Raw genomic sequence first — 18,249 nt, forward strand, 5'->3', positions numbered from 1 at the left:
TTGAGCACCTAGTATATGGCAAGCACTGTGCGGGTTGCTGGGGACACAGTAGGGAACAAAGCAGGCAAATGTTCTGTCTTTAGGAGTTTGCATTCTCATGGAGGCATCAGAAATGAACAAACAAGTCAGATGCTCGTGTGTTAGACAGTGATGAGCGCTAAGGAAAGTTAAGTAGGAAACGGGGGCTAGAGCTGTTGCGGAGTGGGAATGGTAGACACAGTGGCCAGGGAAGGCCTAGGTGAGAAGGAGGCTCTTGAGCAAAGACCCGAAGGAGGCAAGGGGCCTTGACAAGCTGACAAGTGACAGGAGAACCATGCAGGCAGAGGGTCCGCCAGTGCAAAGGCCCCAGGGTGGGAGGGCGCCTGGCACAGTATAGAAGCATCCAGGCAGGCGGGTGAGGCTGGCTGACCCTGCGCCGAGTGCCATGCACATGATCTCAGTGGTCCTGTGAGCGAGCCATGGTTATTCCTTGTGAGCAGAGCTCATGGGTTAAGTCTGTGTGCTCAGGCTCAGTGAGGTTAAGTCACTAGTCCAAGGCCACACAGCTAGCAAGGAGGTAGAGCCGGAATGCAGCAGCGTTCTTCGTTGCTGTGCCTCAGAGTGCCAGAGGCCTCAGTATCAGGGTGCTCAGGTCACTGGGGTGGCACCAGGGGCAGCAGTGCTGGAGTGTCAGGTCCTGGCAAGGTCTACACTATGGCAGAGAAGGTCCAGGGGGGTCACAGGGAAGTGACTGGGGCAGTGGGGGTGAGGCCCAGGGCAATGGCTACTTAGTAGTGGGTATAGAGTATTCATTACTGCTGCTTGGGGAACAGGCTGGCACCGCGCTCAGCCCTGATGGCCACCGCCTCTAACCCTGCCCGCAGTGTGCCAAGTGCCGGGAATCGTTTCATGGGAGTCCGCTGGGTGGCCAGCAGTGCTACCGCCTCATCTCGGTGGAGCAGGAGTGCTGCCTGGACCCCACGTCCCAGACCAACTGCTTCCATGAGCCCAAGCGCCGGGCACTAGGCCCCGGCCGCACTGTCCTCTTTGGCGTGCAGCCCAAATTCACCAACGTGGACATCCGCCTGACGCTGGACGTGACCTTCGGGGCTGTGGACCTCTATGTCTCCACCTCCTATGACACCTTCGTGGTCCGTGTGGCCCCTGACACTGGCGTCCATACTGTACACATCCAGCCACCCCCACCCCCACCACCTCCACCACCCCCTGCAGATGGTGGGCCCCGGGGGGCCGGGGATCCAGGAGGAGCAGGGGCCAGCAGTGGGCCAGGCGCCCCAGCAGAGCCACGGATACGGGAGGTATGGCCGCGGGGCCTGATTACCTACGTGACAGTGACGGAGCCGTCGGCAGTGCTGGTGGTCCGCAGTGTGCGGGATCGGCTGGTCATCACCTACCCACACGAGCACCATGCCCTCAAGTCGAGCCGCTTCTACCTGCTGCTGCTGGGCGTGGGAGACCCAAGTGGGCCCGGCGCCAACGGCTCGGCCGACTCGCAGGGCCTGCTCTTCTTCCGGCAGGACCAGGCCCACATCGACCTGTTTGTCTTCTTCTCCGTCTTCTTCTCCTGCTTCTTCCTCTTCCTCTCACTCTGTGTGCTCCTCTGGAAGGCCAAGCAGGCCCTGGACCAACGGCAGGAGCAGCGCCGGCACTTGCAGGAGATGACCAAGATGGCCAGCCGCCCCTTTGCCAAGGTCACCGTCTGCTTCCCACCTGACCCTACTGCCCCGGCCCCCACCTGGAAGCCGGCTGGGCTCCCACCGCCCGCCTTCCGCCGCTCTGAGCCCTTCCTGGCACCCCTGCTGCTGACAGGGGCTGGTGGGCCCTGGGGACCCATGGGAGGGGGCTGCTGCCCACCAGCCATCCCCGCCACCACTGCTGGGCTGCGAGCTGGGCCCATCACTCTCGAGCCCACAGAAGATGGCATGGCCGGCGTGGCCACGCTGCTGCTCCAGCTGCCTGGCGGGCCCCATGCACCCAACGGCGCCTGCCTGGGGTCAGCCCTCGTCACACTGCGGCACAGGCTGCACGAGTACTGTGGGGGCGGTGGGGGTGCTGGGGGCAGTGGGCATGGGACTGGTGCGGGCCGGAAGGGACTGTTGAGCCAGGACAACCTCACCAGCATGTCCCTCTGACATGCCCAGGGTCCTCATCCACAGCAGCCGGGTCACCTGATGGGGCCGCCCTGGACTTGGGGTCCCTCCACCTGGGGGCCCCTGGACACTGTCTACTTGGAGATCGCTGGCTCCTTTCCCCCAGGGGTGCCCAGATGGGGCCTCCTTTTTGTGCATTCAGCAGCTATTTATTGAGTACCTACTCTGTCAGGCACTGTCATAGGCGTGGGGCAAAGCAGGAACCAAGAGACGAGGTTCCCTGATCTCATGGGACTTAGGTTCTAGTGAAAGGAGACAATCAGTGCACACGCACACACCCCACACGCACACACACATGAACACATGCACATGTGCACACACGAGTAAGATGGCTTCAGAGAGGGAGAAGTGCTGTGAGGCCTCCAGAGGACATGGCAGTGAGGGACGATGGGATGAAGTCAGCTGGGCATTCAGAGAAGCTAGACTGAGAACGCCTGAGAAGAACCAGCTATGGGAAGAGCTTTGGGAAGCGAAGGCAGAGGCCCTGGAGTGGGAGCAGGCTTGTTTTATTGGAAGGACCAGAAAACTGGCAAGTGTGACTCAGATCAAGTGTGAGGAGATGAGGCTGGGGACAGGCAGGGGTTGGATCACCCAGGGCCTTGTGGGCCCCACATAGGGTTTTGGGTTTTATTCTCAGGGCAACGGGAAGCTGTTGGATGGTTTGATGAAGGGGAGTGACAGGATCCGATGTACCTATTTAAGAATTTAAGAGGGCCGGGTGCGGTGGCTCATGCCTATAATCCCAGCACTTTGGGAGGCCAAGGTGGGGTGATTACAAGGTCAGGAGTTCGTGACCAGCCTGGCCAATATGGTGAAACCCCATGTCTACTAAAAATACAACAATTAGCTGGGCATGGTGGCGCACACTTGTAGTCCGAGCTACTCGGGAGGCTGAGGCAGAAGAATCGCTTGAACCCGGGAGGTGGAGGTTGCAGTGAGCTCAGATTGCGTCACTGCACTCCAACCTGGGCGACAGAGCGAGAGACTCCATCTCAAAAAAAAAAAATTTAAGAGGTCACTCAGTGGTGCTGTGGAGAACGGACCGGAGGGACAAGGAGGGCAGCAGAGATGGTGGGCTGGAGTAGGGTGCTGGCAATGAGGGAGTCTGGCTTAGATGTGGGATGTGTGTGGAAGAATATAATGATGGTGTAGACGTCAGGGTGAGGGAGGAGACAAAACCACGATGACCCCTAGCTTTGTGGCCTGAACTGTGGGTGGCTGAGGGGGTCGTTAATTGAATGGGGCAGACTGGGGCTTGTGAGGAAGATCAGAGTCTGGTTCTTGACATGAGATGCCCTTCAGACATCTCTTCACTCAGGTCCAACTAGGGATACAGAAACACTGACTATTTCAACAGCAGAAGTTGAGTGAGGGGATTGATAGCGCTGGCGAGGGAAGCGGCTGGGAAGAGACAGATGGCACCATGAGACAGCCCAGAGGTGAATAGGACCCCCAGGCTGCAGGGACAAAGCTCAGCGGTGGTGTTACCTCACCGGGGACCAGGGTCGCGCAACGAAGCTGGAACAACAAAGGCGTGTTGTGGGGGAGCCTCAGAGGGGACAAAACCTCTGCCTGAGATCCCACCCCAGGTGGGCATGGGGGCCAGTGAGGTTGGGGATGAAAATGCCGGTACCGTCAGTGCACAGCCCTGTTCCAGAGAGTGCTGCCTGGAAGATTTCTGAGCTCTCCCAAGGGGCCACCCCACACCTGAGCCACCTCCTTGGACTCCTGTCCTCTACCCTTTGAGGACCTCCCTCCCTTCTACCCTAGCTGTCTTTTTGAACTTGGGACTCTCCTTTCCCAAGACTTCCATCACTAGCTCCTGGAGGGACTGGACTCTGCATCTTCCCTTCGCATGGAGCCTCAGTGTGAGAGGCCCTGCCAATGTGTGCATGTCAGAGGTGGCCGGGACCACATCGGAAGAAGGGGGGGGGCGATGAAATTAACAAATAAAAAGTATGGGGAAGACCCAGGTGTCTGAGTGCATCTGCACATGTCCCAGCAGGGCTAGGTCTCAACTCTGACCCAGCCCCGCATGCTGGATAACTTGGATAATTGCCCTTATGATGGTGCCACTTCCAAGCTGGGGTGGCTTTGTTCCTGGCTGCCCCTCTTAAAGGGGGTAGGGGGAAGGGTATGCCACAACAGAAGTGTAATAAATACCAATAAACAGCTCTCGTTTCCCAGAAGGGATGCGCTGAGGGCAGACGTGGGCAGTGGCTTTTGACCCTTCCCTAGATCTTCCTCAGGGAGACTCCGGTTTGGCTCAGGAGGGAAAACAGGCTGCGTTCGTCCCAGCTACAGCTTTTTGTTGTTTTGTTTTGCTTTTTGAGGGAACAGAGTCTCAGGCTAGTGTGCAGTGGTGTGATCTTGGCTCACTGCAACCTCCATATCCCGGGTTCAAGTGATTTGCATGCCTCAGCCTCCCAAGTAGCTGGGATTACAGGCACGCACCACCATGCCCGGCTAATTTTTTTCTATCTTTAGAGAAGACAAGGTTTCACCATGTTGGCCAGGCTGGTCTCAAACTCCTGACCTCAAGTGGTCCGCCCCCCTTGACTCCCAAAGTGCTGGGATTACAGGCATGAGCCACTGCACTTGGCCTTTTTTTTTTTTGAGACAGGGTGTCTCTTTTTCTGTGACACAGGCTGGAGTGAAGTGATGCAATCATTGCTCACTGAAGCCTCAACTTCCCGGGCTCAGGCGATCCCCCCACTTCAGCCTCCCGAGTAGCTGGAACTACAGACGTGTACCATCTCACCCAGCTAATTTTTGTAATTTTGGTAGAGATGAGGTTTCACCATGTTGCCCAGGCTGGTCTTGAATTCTGGAGCTCAAGTGATCCTCCCACCTTGGCCTCCCAAAGTGTTGGGATTATAGGTGTGAGCCACCATGCCTAGCCCAGGCACAGATTTTATTCTGGGCCCCGATAGAAGGGTTCAAACCAGACAGGGCCGAGAATGAAATGAGACCCTAGCACAATGAGCTTTCTCTTTTCTCTTTTTTTTTTGAGACGGAGTCTCGCTGTGTCGTCCAGGCTGGAGTGCAGTGGTGCAATCCCGGCTCACTGCAGGCTCCACCCCCCGGGTTCATGCCATTCTCTCACCTCAGCCTCCCAAGTAGCTGGGACTACAGGTGCCCATCACCTCGCCCGGCTAATTTTTTGTATTTTTAGTAGAGACAGGGTTTCACCGTGGTAGCCAGGATGGTCTTGATCTCCTGACCTCGTGATCCACCCGCCTCGGCCTCCCAAAGTGCTGGGATTACAGGCGTGAGCCACCGCGCACAGCCCAATGAGCTTTCTCTAATTTGATTAGAGTCACAGTCAAAACCGAAAGCATTATGAGAGCTGCTTTACCTGGCATGCACCTAGGCAAACAAAATCCCTGATTCCTCCCAGGTGGGAGCTGGAGATCTCTGTCCTCTCCATCAGTCTCAGCAGCATAGGCATCTTGCTGGGTGTGTTAAAACACTGTATCTTTTCTGCACAACCCGGCTCCAAGGTGCAAGCTGGTTGCTTCATCAGGTGCTCAGCAGAGGACGATGTGTGGGACCCAGAGGGTGTGTGAGTCTCCATTATGGGCCAGGGATAACACTGTATTTTCTTTTTTCTTTTTTTCAGAGATGCTCTTGCTTCGTCACTCAGGCTGGAGTGCAGTGATGTGATCTTGACGCACTGTAGCTTCAACCTCCTGGGGTCAAGTGATCCTCCCACCTCAGCCTCCTAAGTAGCTGGGACTACAGAAGCACTCCACCAGGCCCGGCTAATTTTTTTGTATTTTTGTAGAGACAGGTTTTCGCTGTATTGCCCAGGTTTAACATGGTGTCTTCATACCTTGTGGGCAATTTAAGGGATTTCCAGGGGTTACTTTGACCTCACATGAGTTTTGCCCTTATGAGCTAATAGTAGCACCTACCCTCCAGGATATGACCGTGAACTTGCACTTATATGAACTGAGCAGCACATGCTGGACAGTTTGCGTAACATACTGCTGTGGTTTCATTTGGTCTCTCCAACAATCATATGAGGTCGGTAACCCGTAATCCCCATTTGCAGATGAGAAAACAAAAGGTCATAGACATGGTTTAGCTGTTGCATGACAGCTGTCAATTGACTCTCAGATCCATGTGCCTGACCACCAGGCTCTTCCACCTCCCAAGGAAGGACCCCTTAAATTAGGTCGACATAGCTGAAAGCTGTCCCAGCACAGAGCAGGCACTGGGGCAGGGTGTCCAAAAGAGCTGATTTTTCGGCCGGGCGCAGTGGCTCATGCCTGTAATCCCAGCACTTTGGGAGGCCGAGGCAGGTGGATCACCTGAGGTCAGGAGTTTGAGACCAGCCTGGCCAACATGTGAAACCTCATCTCTACTAAAAGGACAAAAATTGGCTGGGTGTGGTGGCTCACGCCTGTAATCCCAGCACTTTGGGAAGCTGAGGCGGGCGGATCACCTGAGGTCAGGAGTTTGAAACCAGCCTGGCCAACATGGTGAAACCTCATCTCTACTAAAAATACAAAAATTAGTTGGGCGTGGTGGTGGGCGCCTGTAATCTCAGCTACTCAGGAGGCTGAGGCAGGAGAATTGCTTGAACCCGGAGGCAGAGGTTGCAGTGAGCCAAGATTATGCCACTGTACTCCAGCCTGGGTGACAGAGTGAGACTCTGTCTCAAAAAATAAATAAATAAAAATAAATAAATTAAAGTACAAAAATTAGCTGGGTGTGGTGGCGAATGCCTGTAATCCCAGCTACTCAGGAGGCCGAGGCAGGAGAATCGCTTGAACCCAGGAGGTGGAGGTTGCAGTGAGCCGAGATCGCGCCACTGTACTCCAGCCTGGGCAACAAGAGCGAGACTGTCTCAAAAAACAAAAACAATAGCCAGTTTCTGCTAGGGATAATGCAGAATATGCAAACTAGAGAGCTAAGGAGTGTGAGATGTGCTGCCCTGAGAGAGGGAGTCCTGAGGCCATGGAGTTCCTCCTGCATGAGCAGAAAGGAGCTAAGATTCTTTAGGACTCTCGTGTTATGCGCGGACCTCTCAGGTGAAGTGTCTTCCTAGCAGTCATCCTGTGACTTTGCCCTCCTAAGCAGATGATTTGCACCATGACTGGGCCTTTTCTCTGGGATGCATAGCCACACTCCCTCCGACTCTCACAAATGCTCTATGGTACGTGTTCCTCCCTCCACGTCAGCCCTCCGCCGTCACTTCTCCCTGCACATACCTGAATGCAAGTGGAATATGCTGAGGTGGGAGACAGTCTGGGCATGGAAGGCTGGATGCTTGGTTCTAGGCTATGTGCAGCTCCCAACCCCCTGGGGATTTCAGGGATAGAATATTTTACTGAGGGCCTACAGCCCTCCAGGCACTGTGCTGGGTGCTTGGTGTGAATCTTATCTTGCCAACGTCACTGGGAGGTGCCAGCTTGGTTTTCCATTTTGCCCATTTGAAAGCTCTGTTGACTAAGAACTCAGGGCTAATTAAGAGACGAGCCAGATTGTGACACAAGCCTGTCTCTGTTGCCCCACACATTACCTCCAACGTTGCTTCCCTTTTCTAAGCCAATGTCTTCTGATTACCTACAATGGGCCCTGCATTGTGCTGGGAGCTGGGGACAGAGTAGTGAATAAGGTCTCTGCCCTCATGGAGCTGATAAGCCCGTGTGGTGCCCAATAATAAGTAAATGATGCTTCATGCTGGAAAGTGATCAGAAAAGGCAGTGAGAGAGCAGGGGGTTGGCACTTGCTATCTTACTATTTTGCTTTTTTTTTTTTTTTGAGATGGAGTTTCGCTCTTGTTTCCCAGGCTGGAGTGCAATGGCGCGGTCTCAGCTCACTGCAATCTCTGCCTCCCGGGTTCAAACGATTCTCCTGCCTCAGCCTCCCAAGTAGCTGGGATTACAGGTGCCTGTCACCACGCCTGGCTAATTGTTGTATTTTTAGTAGAGACGGGGTTTCACTATGTTAGCCAGGCTGGTCGTGAACTCCTGATCTCAGGTGATGCACCCACTGCGGCCTCCCAAAGTGCTGGGATTACAGGCATGAGCCACTGCACCTGGCCTGGGACTTGCTATTTAACATAGGTGGGATGGGAAGGCCTCTCTCATAAGACGACACATGAGCAGAAATTAGGGAGTGAGCCAGAGGGACATCTGAGGGAGGAGCATTCCAGGGCAAGGGAACAGCTAGTGCAAAGGCCCTGAGTTGGAGTGTGCCTGACATTTCAGAGAAACAAGACTGATGTGGTTGGAGCAAAGAAGGAATAAGGGGAGATAGGGAGACAAGGTCACAGAGGGAACAAGAGCCATGTCCTTTAGGTCCCTGCACCACGGTGAGGACTCAGGCTTCCACTCTGTCAGAGATGGCACCACGGGAGGATTCTGAGCTTGAGAAGAATGAGCTCTGACGTAGGTGTTCACAGGATTCCCCTGGGAGGAAGAGGCTAAAGGGGTAGGAGAGGGTGGGAAGCCCATTGAGGAAGCCCCTGTGTCCGCGTTGAAGAGGAGAGTGGCTGGAACAAGGTCAGGATAGCAGAGCGGGGAGAAGTGGTGAGATTCTGGATATATTCTGAAAGCAGAACCAGCAGAATTTGTTGACAGATTGGACATTCGGTGAGAGAGAAAGTGACTGAGCAATGGAACGGGTAGAGTTTGCTGTTTCCCGGCATGGCAAAGACTAGGCAGAGTCGGTTTGGGGGTTGGGGTACATCAGCAGTTAGGTTTTATATATGTTAAATTTGAGATGGCTCTTAGATATCCCGAGGGAAGATGTCACTCAATGAGTGGATACAGCTCCAGAAAGAGAGATAACAGCAAATAATAGTAATATATTAATATTAGAATAGGCCAGGCGTGGTGGCTCACGCCTGTAATCCCAGCACTTTGGGAGGCCAAGGCGGGTGGATCACGAGGTCAGGAGATTGAGACCATCCTGGCTAACACAGTGAAACTCCGTCTCTACTAAAAATACAAAAACATTAGCCGTGCATGATGGCAGGCGCCTATAGTCCCAGCTACTCGGGAGGCTGAGGCAGGAGAATTGCTTGTACACCGGAGGCGGAGCTTGCAGTGAGCCGAGATCACGCCACTGCACTCCAACCTGGGCGACAGAGTGAGACTCTGTCTCAAAAAAAAAAAAAAAAAAAAAAAAAAAAGATAGAATAGTTACTATATTATACGTATTATAGTAATATTAACAATGATTTTGGCCAGGTGTGGTGGCTCACCCCTGTAATCCCAGCACTTTGGTAGGCCAAGATAGGCAGATTGTTTGAGGTCAGGAGTTTGAGACCAGGCTGGCCAACATGGCAAAACCCTGCCTCTACTAAAAATAGAAAAATGAGCCAGGCGTGGTGGCACACGCTTGCAATCCCAGCTACTTGTAGGGCTGAGGCATGAGAATTGCTTGAGCCCAGGAGGTGGAGGTTGCAGTGAGCTGAGATCATGCCACCGCATTCCAGTTTCGGTGACAGAGCGAGATTGTCTTAAGAAAACAAAAAACAATGATTTTGTTTTGTTTTGAGACAGGGTCTCTCTCTGTCACCTAGGCTGGAGTGCAGTGGCGTGATCACAGCTCACTGCAGCCTTGACTTTCTGGACTCAAGCGATCCTCCTGCCATAGCCTCCAGAGTAGTTGGAAATATAGGTGTGAGCCACATGCCCAGCAAATTTTTTTTTTTTTTTTGAGACGGAGTCTTGTTCTATTGCCCAGGCTGGAGTGCAGTGGCGCTGTCTCGGCTCACTGCAAGCTCCGCCTCCGGGGTTCACTCCATTCTCCTGCCTCAGCCTCCCGAGTAGCTGGGACTACAGGCACCCGCCGCCACGACACCCAGCTAATTTTTTGTAATTTTATTAGAGACAGGGTTTCACCATGTTAGCCAGGATGGTCTTGATCTCCTGACCTCGTGATCAGCCCACCTTGGCCTCCCAAAGTGCTGGGATTACAGGCATGAGCCACCGTGCCCTTGCCCAGCTAATTTTTAAGAATTTTTTTCTTTTTCTTTTTCTTAGACAGGGTCTCATCTCGTGAGCTCATTGCAGCCTTCGCCTTCTGGGCTCAAGTGATCATTCTACCTTAGCCTCTCAGTTAGCTGGGACTTCAGGTGCACGTCACCATGCCCAGCTAATTTTTTTCTTTTTTTTTTTTTTTTGAGAAGGAGTCTTGCTCTGTCATCCAGGCTGGAGTGTAGTGGTGCAATCTCGGCTCACTGCAACTTCTGCCTCCCGGGTTCAAGCGATTCTCCTGCCTCAGCCTCCCAAGTGCTGGGATTACAGGCACCCACCAACATGCCTGGCTAATTTTTGTATTTTTAGTAGAGACGGGGTTTCACCATGTTGTCTGGGCTGGTCTTGCACTCCTGACCTCAGGTGATCCACCTGCCTCCGCCTCCCAAAGTGCCAGGATTACAGGCATGACCCACCACGCCCAGCCTCATGCCTGGTTAATTTTTGTGTATTTTTTGTAGACACAGTTTTGCCATGTTGCCCAGGCTGGTCTCAAATTCCTGGGCTCAAGCGATCCTCCTGCCTCAGCCTCCCAAAGTGCTGGGATTATAGGTGTGACTGCTCCTGGCTCAAAAATTTTTCATAGCGGCCAGGCGCGGTGACTCACACCTGTAATCCCAGCACTTTGGGAGGCCAAGGCAGGCGAATCATGAGGTCAGGAGATTGAGACCATCCTGGCTAACACGGTAAAACCCTGTCTCTACTAAAAAATACAAAAAATTAGCCAGGCATGGTGGTGGGTGCCTGTAGTCCCAGCTACTCGGGAGGCTGAGGCAGGAGAATGGCATGAACCTGGGAGGCAGAGCTTGCAGTGAGCCGAGACAGCACCACTGCACTCCAGCCTGGGCGACAGAGCGAGACTCTGTCTCAAAAAAAAAAAAAATTTCATAGAGATGTCTCGCTGTGTTGCCCAGGCTGGTCTCCAAATCCTGGCCTGAAGTGATCCTCCTGCCTCAGCCCTCCGAAAGCATTGAGATTAGAGGCAGGAGCCACCACATCCAGCCCACAGTGATTTGAGTTCACACTTTGGCCTTTCCCTGTGTTCCATCTCTTGTTCTCACAATAGTCATATGACATGCTAGGGATTGTTAGTCCTATAGGGGGAATCAGGTTCAGAAAGGTTTATGAATTCACTAAGATAACATAGCTAAATGGTGAGGAGTCAAGATTAGATCCCAGGTCTGTCCAATTTTGAGACCTGAACATTTTTTGATCTGCTGTTGGTTGCTTTTGCAGGAAAGAGGGTTGATTGAAGTAGACAGTCCCTAAAAATTGCTTTTTATGCCAGGCGCGGTGGCTCATGCCTGTAATCCCAGTACTTTGGGAGGCCAAGGCGGGAGGATCACCTGAGGTCGCGAGTTCGAGACCAGCCTGACCAACATGGAGAAACCCCGTCTCTATTAAAAATGCAAAATTAGCTGGGGATGGTGGCACATGCCTGTAATCCCAACTACTCGGGAGGCTGAGGCAGGAGAATTGCTTGAACCCGGGAGGTGGAGGTTGCAGTGAGCTGAGATCACGACATTGCACTCCAGCCTGGGCAACAAGAGCGAACCTATGTCTCAAAAAAAAAACAAAAACAAAAAAACGGCCAGGCGCGGTGGCTCACTCCTGTAATCCCAGCACTTTGGGAGGCCAAGGCGGGTGGATCACGAGGTCATGAGATCGAGACCATCTTGGCTAACACGGTGAAACCCTGTCTCTGCTAAAAATACAAAAAAAAAAAAAAAAAAAAAAATTAGCTGGGCGTGGTGGCGGGCACCTGTAGTCCCAGCTACTCGGGAGGCTGAGGCAGGAGAATGGCGTGAACCCGGGAGGCGGAGCTTACAGTGAGCCGAGATCGCGCCACTGAACTCCAGCCTGGGCAACAGAGTGAGACTCCGTCTCAAATAAAAAAAGAAAAAATTTCCTTTTTAGTTCCAGAGAGCCTTAAGCTTGGAAGTTCTCTGCTTTGGAGACAAAAGTCCCCCACGCCTGTTCGAACTGTGTGCAGGCCAACAGTCCATAGGTATGGAGCAAGCAAGGGCGCTCTCCGGTTTTTTGTTTGAACTTCAGTGCCCCAGTCCTCCCAAGACTGACTTTCTGGTTTTGCTTATTTTCAGAATGCAAGCAGCTTCAGGTAGGGAGTCTGCAGCTAAAGGGTAGGTGGTTTTACTTTGTTAGGGTGAAGGCGCCTGGGGTTTGGGAGGGATAACTTGCCAAAGTCACACACTGCCTGGCGGGGTCACACGTAGGCATCTGTCGTGTCCCCACCTCTCTCACCAATCCTCTCTCTCCACCCAGATTCCTACCCTGGGACAAAATGGATGTAGGCGGAGTTGGTTTTCAGGTTTTTATTGTGGGTGTATTTCTGGCAGCGGGACAGGGGTGGTAAGGCAGTCTCTTCCAGGAGTGGCCAGAGAAGGCCAGAGGCGAGACTGGTGGAAAAGGACGGGGAAGACAGGGAACTTCCTTACTCTCGGATCTTCAGCTCCCTCGCCATCTGGCAGAGGGCGCAGGGCAGACAAAAGGTGAGGGCCGCCCAGTCGTGCCCGACGGAGCCCTAGAGGGTGGGAGAGAGCGGTCAGAAGCCCTGCGGTGGGTCCCAGGAGGCCAGTCCCCAGCTCCCCGCTCCCGCGGGTCCCCAGCTCGGCGCGCACCTGGATGTGGTAGCGCTCCCGCATGCCGGTGCGGATGGAGTGCAGGCCTCCGGGCAGGTAGGGCGCGCAGCAGCACTCGCCGAAGTCGTCGGAGATGCGGCAGGCAAGGCACAGAGGAGCAAAAGTGCCGCACAGACCTGGGCGGGGCGCAGGCGCTCAGGGGCGGGGCCAGCCGGGGCCTCCCGACGGCTCCGCCCCGGGGAGGGGAGCGGTTGATTCGCCGCGGAGGGGCATTGAGGGTCCCAGCCAAGGAGAGGTCCCAGAGGGAATTAGAGGTCCGAGGAGAGGATGGCTTAGCAATTGGAAGATAGGGTTTTTCTTTTTTTTTTTCTTCTTCTTTTTTTTTTTTTTTTTTTTAGAAATTGGAGGCTGGGCGCGGTGGCTCACGCCTGCAATCCCAGCACTTTGGGAGGCCTAGGCGGGCGGATCACGAGGTCAGGGGTTTGAGACCAGCCTACCCAACATAGTGAAACCCCATCTCTACTAAAAATACAAAAATTAGCCGGGCGTGGTGGTGTGCGCCTGTAATCTCAGCTATTAGGGAGGCTGAGGCAGGAGAATCGCTTGAACCCAGGAAGCGGAGGTTGCAGTGAGCATAGACTGTGCCATTGCATTCTAGCCTGGGCGACAGAGCAATACTCCGTCTCAAAAAAAAAAAAAGAAAAAAAAAGAAATTAAAGTCTCGGTCTGTCATCCAGGCTGGAGTGCAGTGGTGTGATCACATGTCTCACTGTAGCCTCGACCTCCTGGGCTCAAGCAATCCTCCCACCTCAGCCTCCCGAGTAGCTGGGACTACTGGTGTGTGCCACTACCGCGGGCTAATTTTATTTTTTATTTTATTATTATTTTTTTGAGACGGAATCTTGCTCTGTTGCCCAGACTGGAGTGCAGTGGCATGATCTCGGCTCACTGCAACCTCTGTCTCCCGGGTTCAATCAATTCTCTGTCTCAGCCTCCCAAGTAGCTGAGTTTACAGGCGCCCGCCACCACGCCCGGTTAATTTTTTGTATTTTTAGTAGAGATGGGGTTTCACCATCTTGGCCAGACTGGTCTTGAACTCCTGACCTGGTGATCCACCTGCCACGGCCTCCCAAAGTCCTGGGATTACAGGCGTGAGCCACTGCACCCGGCCTATTTTTTATTTTTATTTTTGTAGAGATGGGAATCTCATTATGTTGCCCAGGCTGGTCTTGAATTCCTGGCCTCAAGGGATTGTCCTGCCTTGGCCTCCCAAAATGCTGGGATTACAGGCATGAGCCACTGCACTGGGCCAGGAGCTAGGGTTTGAAGAGGGAGTTGGGGGTCACAGTGAGGAAAGCTGAGCGTGCAAAGGGGAGGTTGAGGGCCCGAGAAGTTGAGTGTAGGAAGGCATGAGGTAGTATCCTAAGGAGTGCTGGGGGTCTGAGGAAAGGGTGAGTGTTAGAGTGGGAATTCCAAGTCTAGGGAAGGGAGGTGGGAGTGGGGTTAGCAAGCAGTGGGAGGAGGTTGGAGGTGAGCTTCCCTCTCCTGATTCCCCCCAAACCCGCCTTCCACCAGGCCTGGAGAGGGAGCAGGCAGGCACTCACAGACAGGCATGTCGTTGCAGCAGTCCGTGAGACCTGTGTGCCAGTCACTGAGCTGGGTCTGGTAGCAGCTGGTGGTGGCGCACTGGGGCTGACTGGTCACGGGGTAGGACATAGCTGCAGAGGTGGGAGGGTAGGGGTCAGCTGGCAGCCTCACAGCACCTCCTGGGCCCCGCACTTCTGCTACCCTTCCCTCTGCCGGGTAGTCTGGGCGGGGCCGCCAGGCCGCCCACTGAAGGGACACCACTGTGCCTCCCCCTTCCCTTCTGCCACATCTGGGCACCGGCAACCCCAGTCTGTCCCTGTTGCTGCTGGCTCCTGAACGTCTGGTTAGGCTGGGGGTGGGGGTCTCCTGCACATCTGAGGAAGGATGGGAACCACATCTGGGTGGGGCCTGGCGGTGCTGCCTCCTCCTCCACGTCTGGGCCTGGGTTCTGGGTTGCAGCATTTCTGGGGCCTCTGGGGTGGAAGCAGGCGCCGTCTGTCTTCGAAGCAAGGGTGCCCAGGGGAGGGAGGCGGCCAGGTTCCAGTACCGAGAGGGTTGCTGGTCCACCCAGCGATCCCACCTTTGCCTTTCACGTTGTCGTGCATCTCAAACTGCATCTTGCTGGCCCTGAGGAGGTGGCGTTGGGGACGGCAGAAATGGCTGTGGCGACAGTGGTGGAGTCTGTCCAAGGGACGCTGGATACTGGGGAGGTGGGGGCAAGGGACTGGGGCACTGGGGGCTGGGCTCTCAGGGGGAGGGGAGCTGGGGAGAAAGAGGCCAAGTCAGCCTGCCAGCCAGGAGGGACATGGAATAGGGAATGGATAGGGTGGGGGCGAGAAACTCGCCCATCTCTTTCCGACTGCCCGACAGATTGCAGAGGACCCTCCCCATACCCGAGATAGAGCTTGAGGGAGAACAAGAAATGGAGATGGACAGAGTCAGAGCCAAGGGGAGAAAGATCAGAGCCCTGTGCCGGTAGAGATGTCACCAGTAATGCCCACATGTGCCCAGCACTTTGACTCCTCTGCAAGCCCATCTCAAAGATGAACACTGAGGCTCAGAGACATGAGGAGGAACGCCCCACATCTGACGGCCCAGGCCAAGGGGGTTCATAGAGGTGATGCTGGGCCCAGGACTTCTAAATTCAGCTCAGCCAACCCCCAGTTAAGAAGGAGGGATGTGGGGGCATTGGGAAGGACAGAGATGTCCTGAGAGACAGACAATCAGAGATATGAAAGGAGACAGAGTGATGTGAGTGGGATGAGGAGGAGGGAGAACAGAGCAGAGGCGCCCAACCTCAAAGAAGAGGGCTGCGGAGGGGATGCTCCTACCTGCAGGATCGCGATGGCAGTGATGGAGGCAGACGTGTGGAGACACGGGCACTGACTTCTCCCTCTCAGCCTAGAGCCACTTATATGGGCGGCCACGCAGCCCTGGGCGGGGCTCTGACAGAGGTGCCCAGGGAGCCAAGCCGGTCTGATCGACCCTCTCCCTGCACTGGGATTTCTCGCCCTCCCTCTCCACTCCCATCCCCCCACTTCTCCTCCTGCCTCAGCTCCCAGGACCGAGGGGAGAGAAGGCGGCGGGGGTTGGGGGGGTGGGGGGGTGGGGGGGGTTGTGGGGTTGGGGGGGTTGTGGGGTTGGGGGGGTGGGGGGGTTGGTGGGGTTGGGGGGGTGGGGGGCCACAGCTGGGTCAATATGCAGAGACCGAAAGAGAGGGAGAGACAGAAACACAGTGTCAGAAGGGCAGGCAGGGAAGTCCCTCTAGACAGAAGGGAGAAAGAGAAGGAGACTCAGAGAGATAGAGAGACGCAGGAAGATGTAGAGAGATGGAGAGGTGCCAAGAAACAGAGGGGTACAAAAATGTGAAAAGAAATAACAAGAAGAGGGGAGATGGGCCAGGCATGGTGGCTCTCACCTGTAATCCCAATACTTTGGGGGGCTGAGGTGAGAGGATCGCTTGAGCCCAGGAGTTGGAGACCAGCTTGGGCAACATAGGGAGACCCCATCTCTACAAAAAATACAAATAAAATTAGCCGGGCATGGTGGCATGCGCCTGTAGTCCCAGCTACTTGAGAGGCTGAGGCAGGAGGATCACTTGAGTCCAGAAGGTCGAGGCTGCAGTGAGCTGTGTTCCCGCCACTACACTCCAGCCTCAGTGACAGAGCGAGACCCTGTTTCAAAAAAAAAAAAAAAAAAAAAGGAAAGAAAAGGGGAGATGGGAGACAGAAGAGAGACAGAGATGGAAAAGTGGAGAGGCAGGTGGGGGGATAACTGAACAGGCTTAGAGGGCAGGGAAATGGGGAGAGGCGATGGGTGGGGAGAAAGGCTGGGTGGAGTGGGAGAGAGTGCTGTGTGGGACTCCCCTTTCAGGGTCTCTCTCATCTCTCTCAGTGATGTCCCCACTTTCCTGGGACAGGGGGACAGTGTCCTCCCCATTCAAGCCAGGAGACACATGGGGGGCAGTGTGTTTTGGGGAATGACTCATGTTGGAACCAAAGTAAATAAACACACCTCACCCCAGCTCCAAATTGGGAAGGGAGGAGGCTGGAAACTGAAAAGCCGCAGTTCCTGAAGGACGTGGACGTCACCCGGGACTCCTGGGTCCTAATGGAGCAAAGGACTGGGGGCTTGGACCCCTGGGTCTGAGGGAGGAGGGGCTGGGGCCGCGGACTCCTGCATCTCATGAGGCCAGGCTGCACATCCCTCAGTAGGGTAGGGGTCCTGGGATTCCACACTGCTGGGCTCCTGAGCAGGGAAGGAGCTGGGGGCCTGGATGCCTGAGTCGCCAAAGTCTCCCCCCAACAGGACTGACAGGGTTGGTAGGTGACTCAGTGAGGGAAGCAGCGTTAGAGCTGGGTGGGGTTCTCAGCACGGGTGTCACCCCAAAAATGTAGGAGGCACTAGAAAACTGGGGTGTCACCTGCAGAGAAGGTGGTGTCATCACCCCGCTGGGTATGGGGTGATGGCAGGTGGATCGCCTTGCTAGCCTGGGATCCCAAGTATCCCCTCCCTCCCTCAAACACATTAGGACCCAAGCCTTGGTCTTCCAGCACTACCCAAATGGTTGGGTCTCCTTGTCCCCAGAACTCCCGGCAGCGCTCACTGTCTTGCCGGTGCACGTCCATCGTTGGTCCTAGAGCCTGGATGTCTGGGGGACATCTTCTCCTCACTTGTGTCCTAACATCCCTGTCTCCTCATCTCTGAATCTTCGTCTCTCACCCTGCATCTTCACCTTTCCAGCTGTGAATCTCTCTTTCTTTCCTCATCTCTGCAAATCTCTTTCCAAATCCCTGTCTCTCCATCTCTGGGTCCCCCTCCTCCCAGGCTCTGTGTCTCTGTGCCCTTATCCCAGGGTCTCTGTCTCCTATGTCATAATCTCTTCTGAATCTCGCTTCCCATCTCTCTTCATCTCCAGACCTGCCCCATGGAGGCAGCCACAGGGCCCCATCCCCCCTGCTGTCCAGACTAAGGGTGCAGGTGACTCAAGGTCAGTCATCTCTGAGGACCCTAGGGCTCCCAGGATGACACTCTGAGTTGTCCTCAAGTTTCCTCTCTCACTCCTGACACAGCCTGGGGGCTCCAATTAGATCTAGCAATTCATGCAGGTGAGGAAATAGAGACTGGGGAAGCTGTGAGGTGGCCTGCTTGGGGGCGAGGAGAGCCATGAGCAGGAGGAGGAGCTCCTGGGGGGCTGAGGAGTGATGGTGGCTCAGTCATCAGGCATCGGCCTACATCCTCCTCAAACAGGGTTGCCACATAAAATACAGGCTGTCCTGTAAAATCTGAAATTCAGATAAGCAACAAACAGTTCTTTTTTTAGCATGTTTCATGCAGTATTTGGGACATATTTATATTAAAAAAGTATTTGTTATTTATCTAAAATTCAAATTAAATTGGGCTTCCTATAGTTTT

The 18,249-nt window shown here is 54.5% G+C and overlaps 2 protein-coding genes across 11 annotated transcripts in view; one reads left to right on the forward strand and one right to left on the reverse strand.

Moving 5' to 3' along the window:
• The window catches only part of MEGF8 (multiple EGF like domains 8), a 53,273-nt gene extending 49,155 nt beyond the window's left edge, over positions 1–4,118 (forward strand). For all 7 annotated transcript variants that reach the window (XM_063658624.1, XM_054463289.2, XM_063658625.1 and 4 more), the window contains one exon: positions 864–4,118. In XM_063658624.1, coding sequence (XP_063514694.1) covers positions 864–2,132 — 1,269 coding nt within the window. In that variant the 3' untranslated portion in view covers positions 2,133–4,118. The remainder of the gene's footprint in view (positions 1–863) is intronic.
• Positions 4,119–12,465: 8,347 nt separating this feature from the next.
• CNFN (cornifelin) lies at positions 12,466–15,777 on the reverse strand. Of its 4 annotated transcripts, none has more exons than XM_054463401.2 (5): positions 15,666–15,733; positions 14,915–14,994; positions 14,352–14,465; positions 12,787–12,923; positions 12,466–12,689 (listed from the first exon to the last, which is right to left on the reverse strand). In XM_054463401.2, the coding sequence occupies exons 2-5, from the start codon at positions 14,949–14,951 to the stop codon at positions 12,600–12,602; spliced, it is 378 nt and encodes a 125-aa protein (XP_054319376.1). In that variant the 5' UTR covers positions 14,952–14,994; positions 15,666–15,733; the 3' UTR covers positions 12,466–12,599. The 4 variants fall into 4 exon arrangements, with proteins under 4 accessions (XP_054319376.1, XP_054319377.1, XP_054319378.1 ...); XM_054463402.2 differs by having other exon boundaries at positions 14,915–14,961; positions 15,666–15,720; XM_054463403.1 differs by lacking the exon at positions 14,915–14,994 and having other exon boundaries at positions 15,666–15,777.
• Between the last annotated feature and the right edge of the window lie 2,472 nt (positions 15,778–18,249).

This window comes from Pongo pygmaeus, chromosome 20, assembly GCF_028885625.2.
Source record: "Pongo pygmaeus isolate AG05252 chromosome 20, NHGRI_mPonPyg2-v2.0_pri, whole genome shotgun sequence".
In the NCBI taxonomy this organism is placed as follows: Eukaryota; Metazoa; Chordata; class Mammalia; order Primates; family Hominidae; genus Pongo; species Pongo pygmaeus.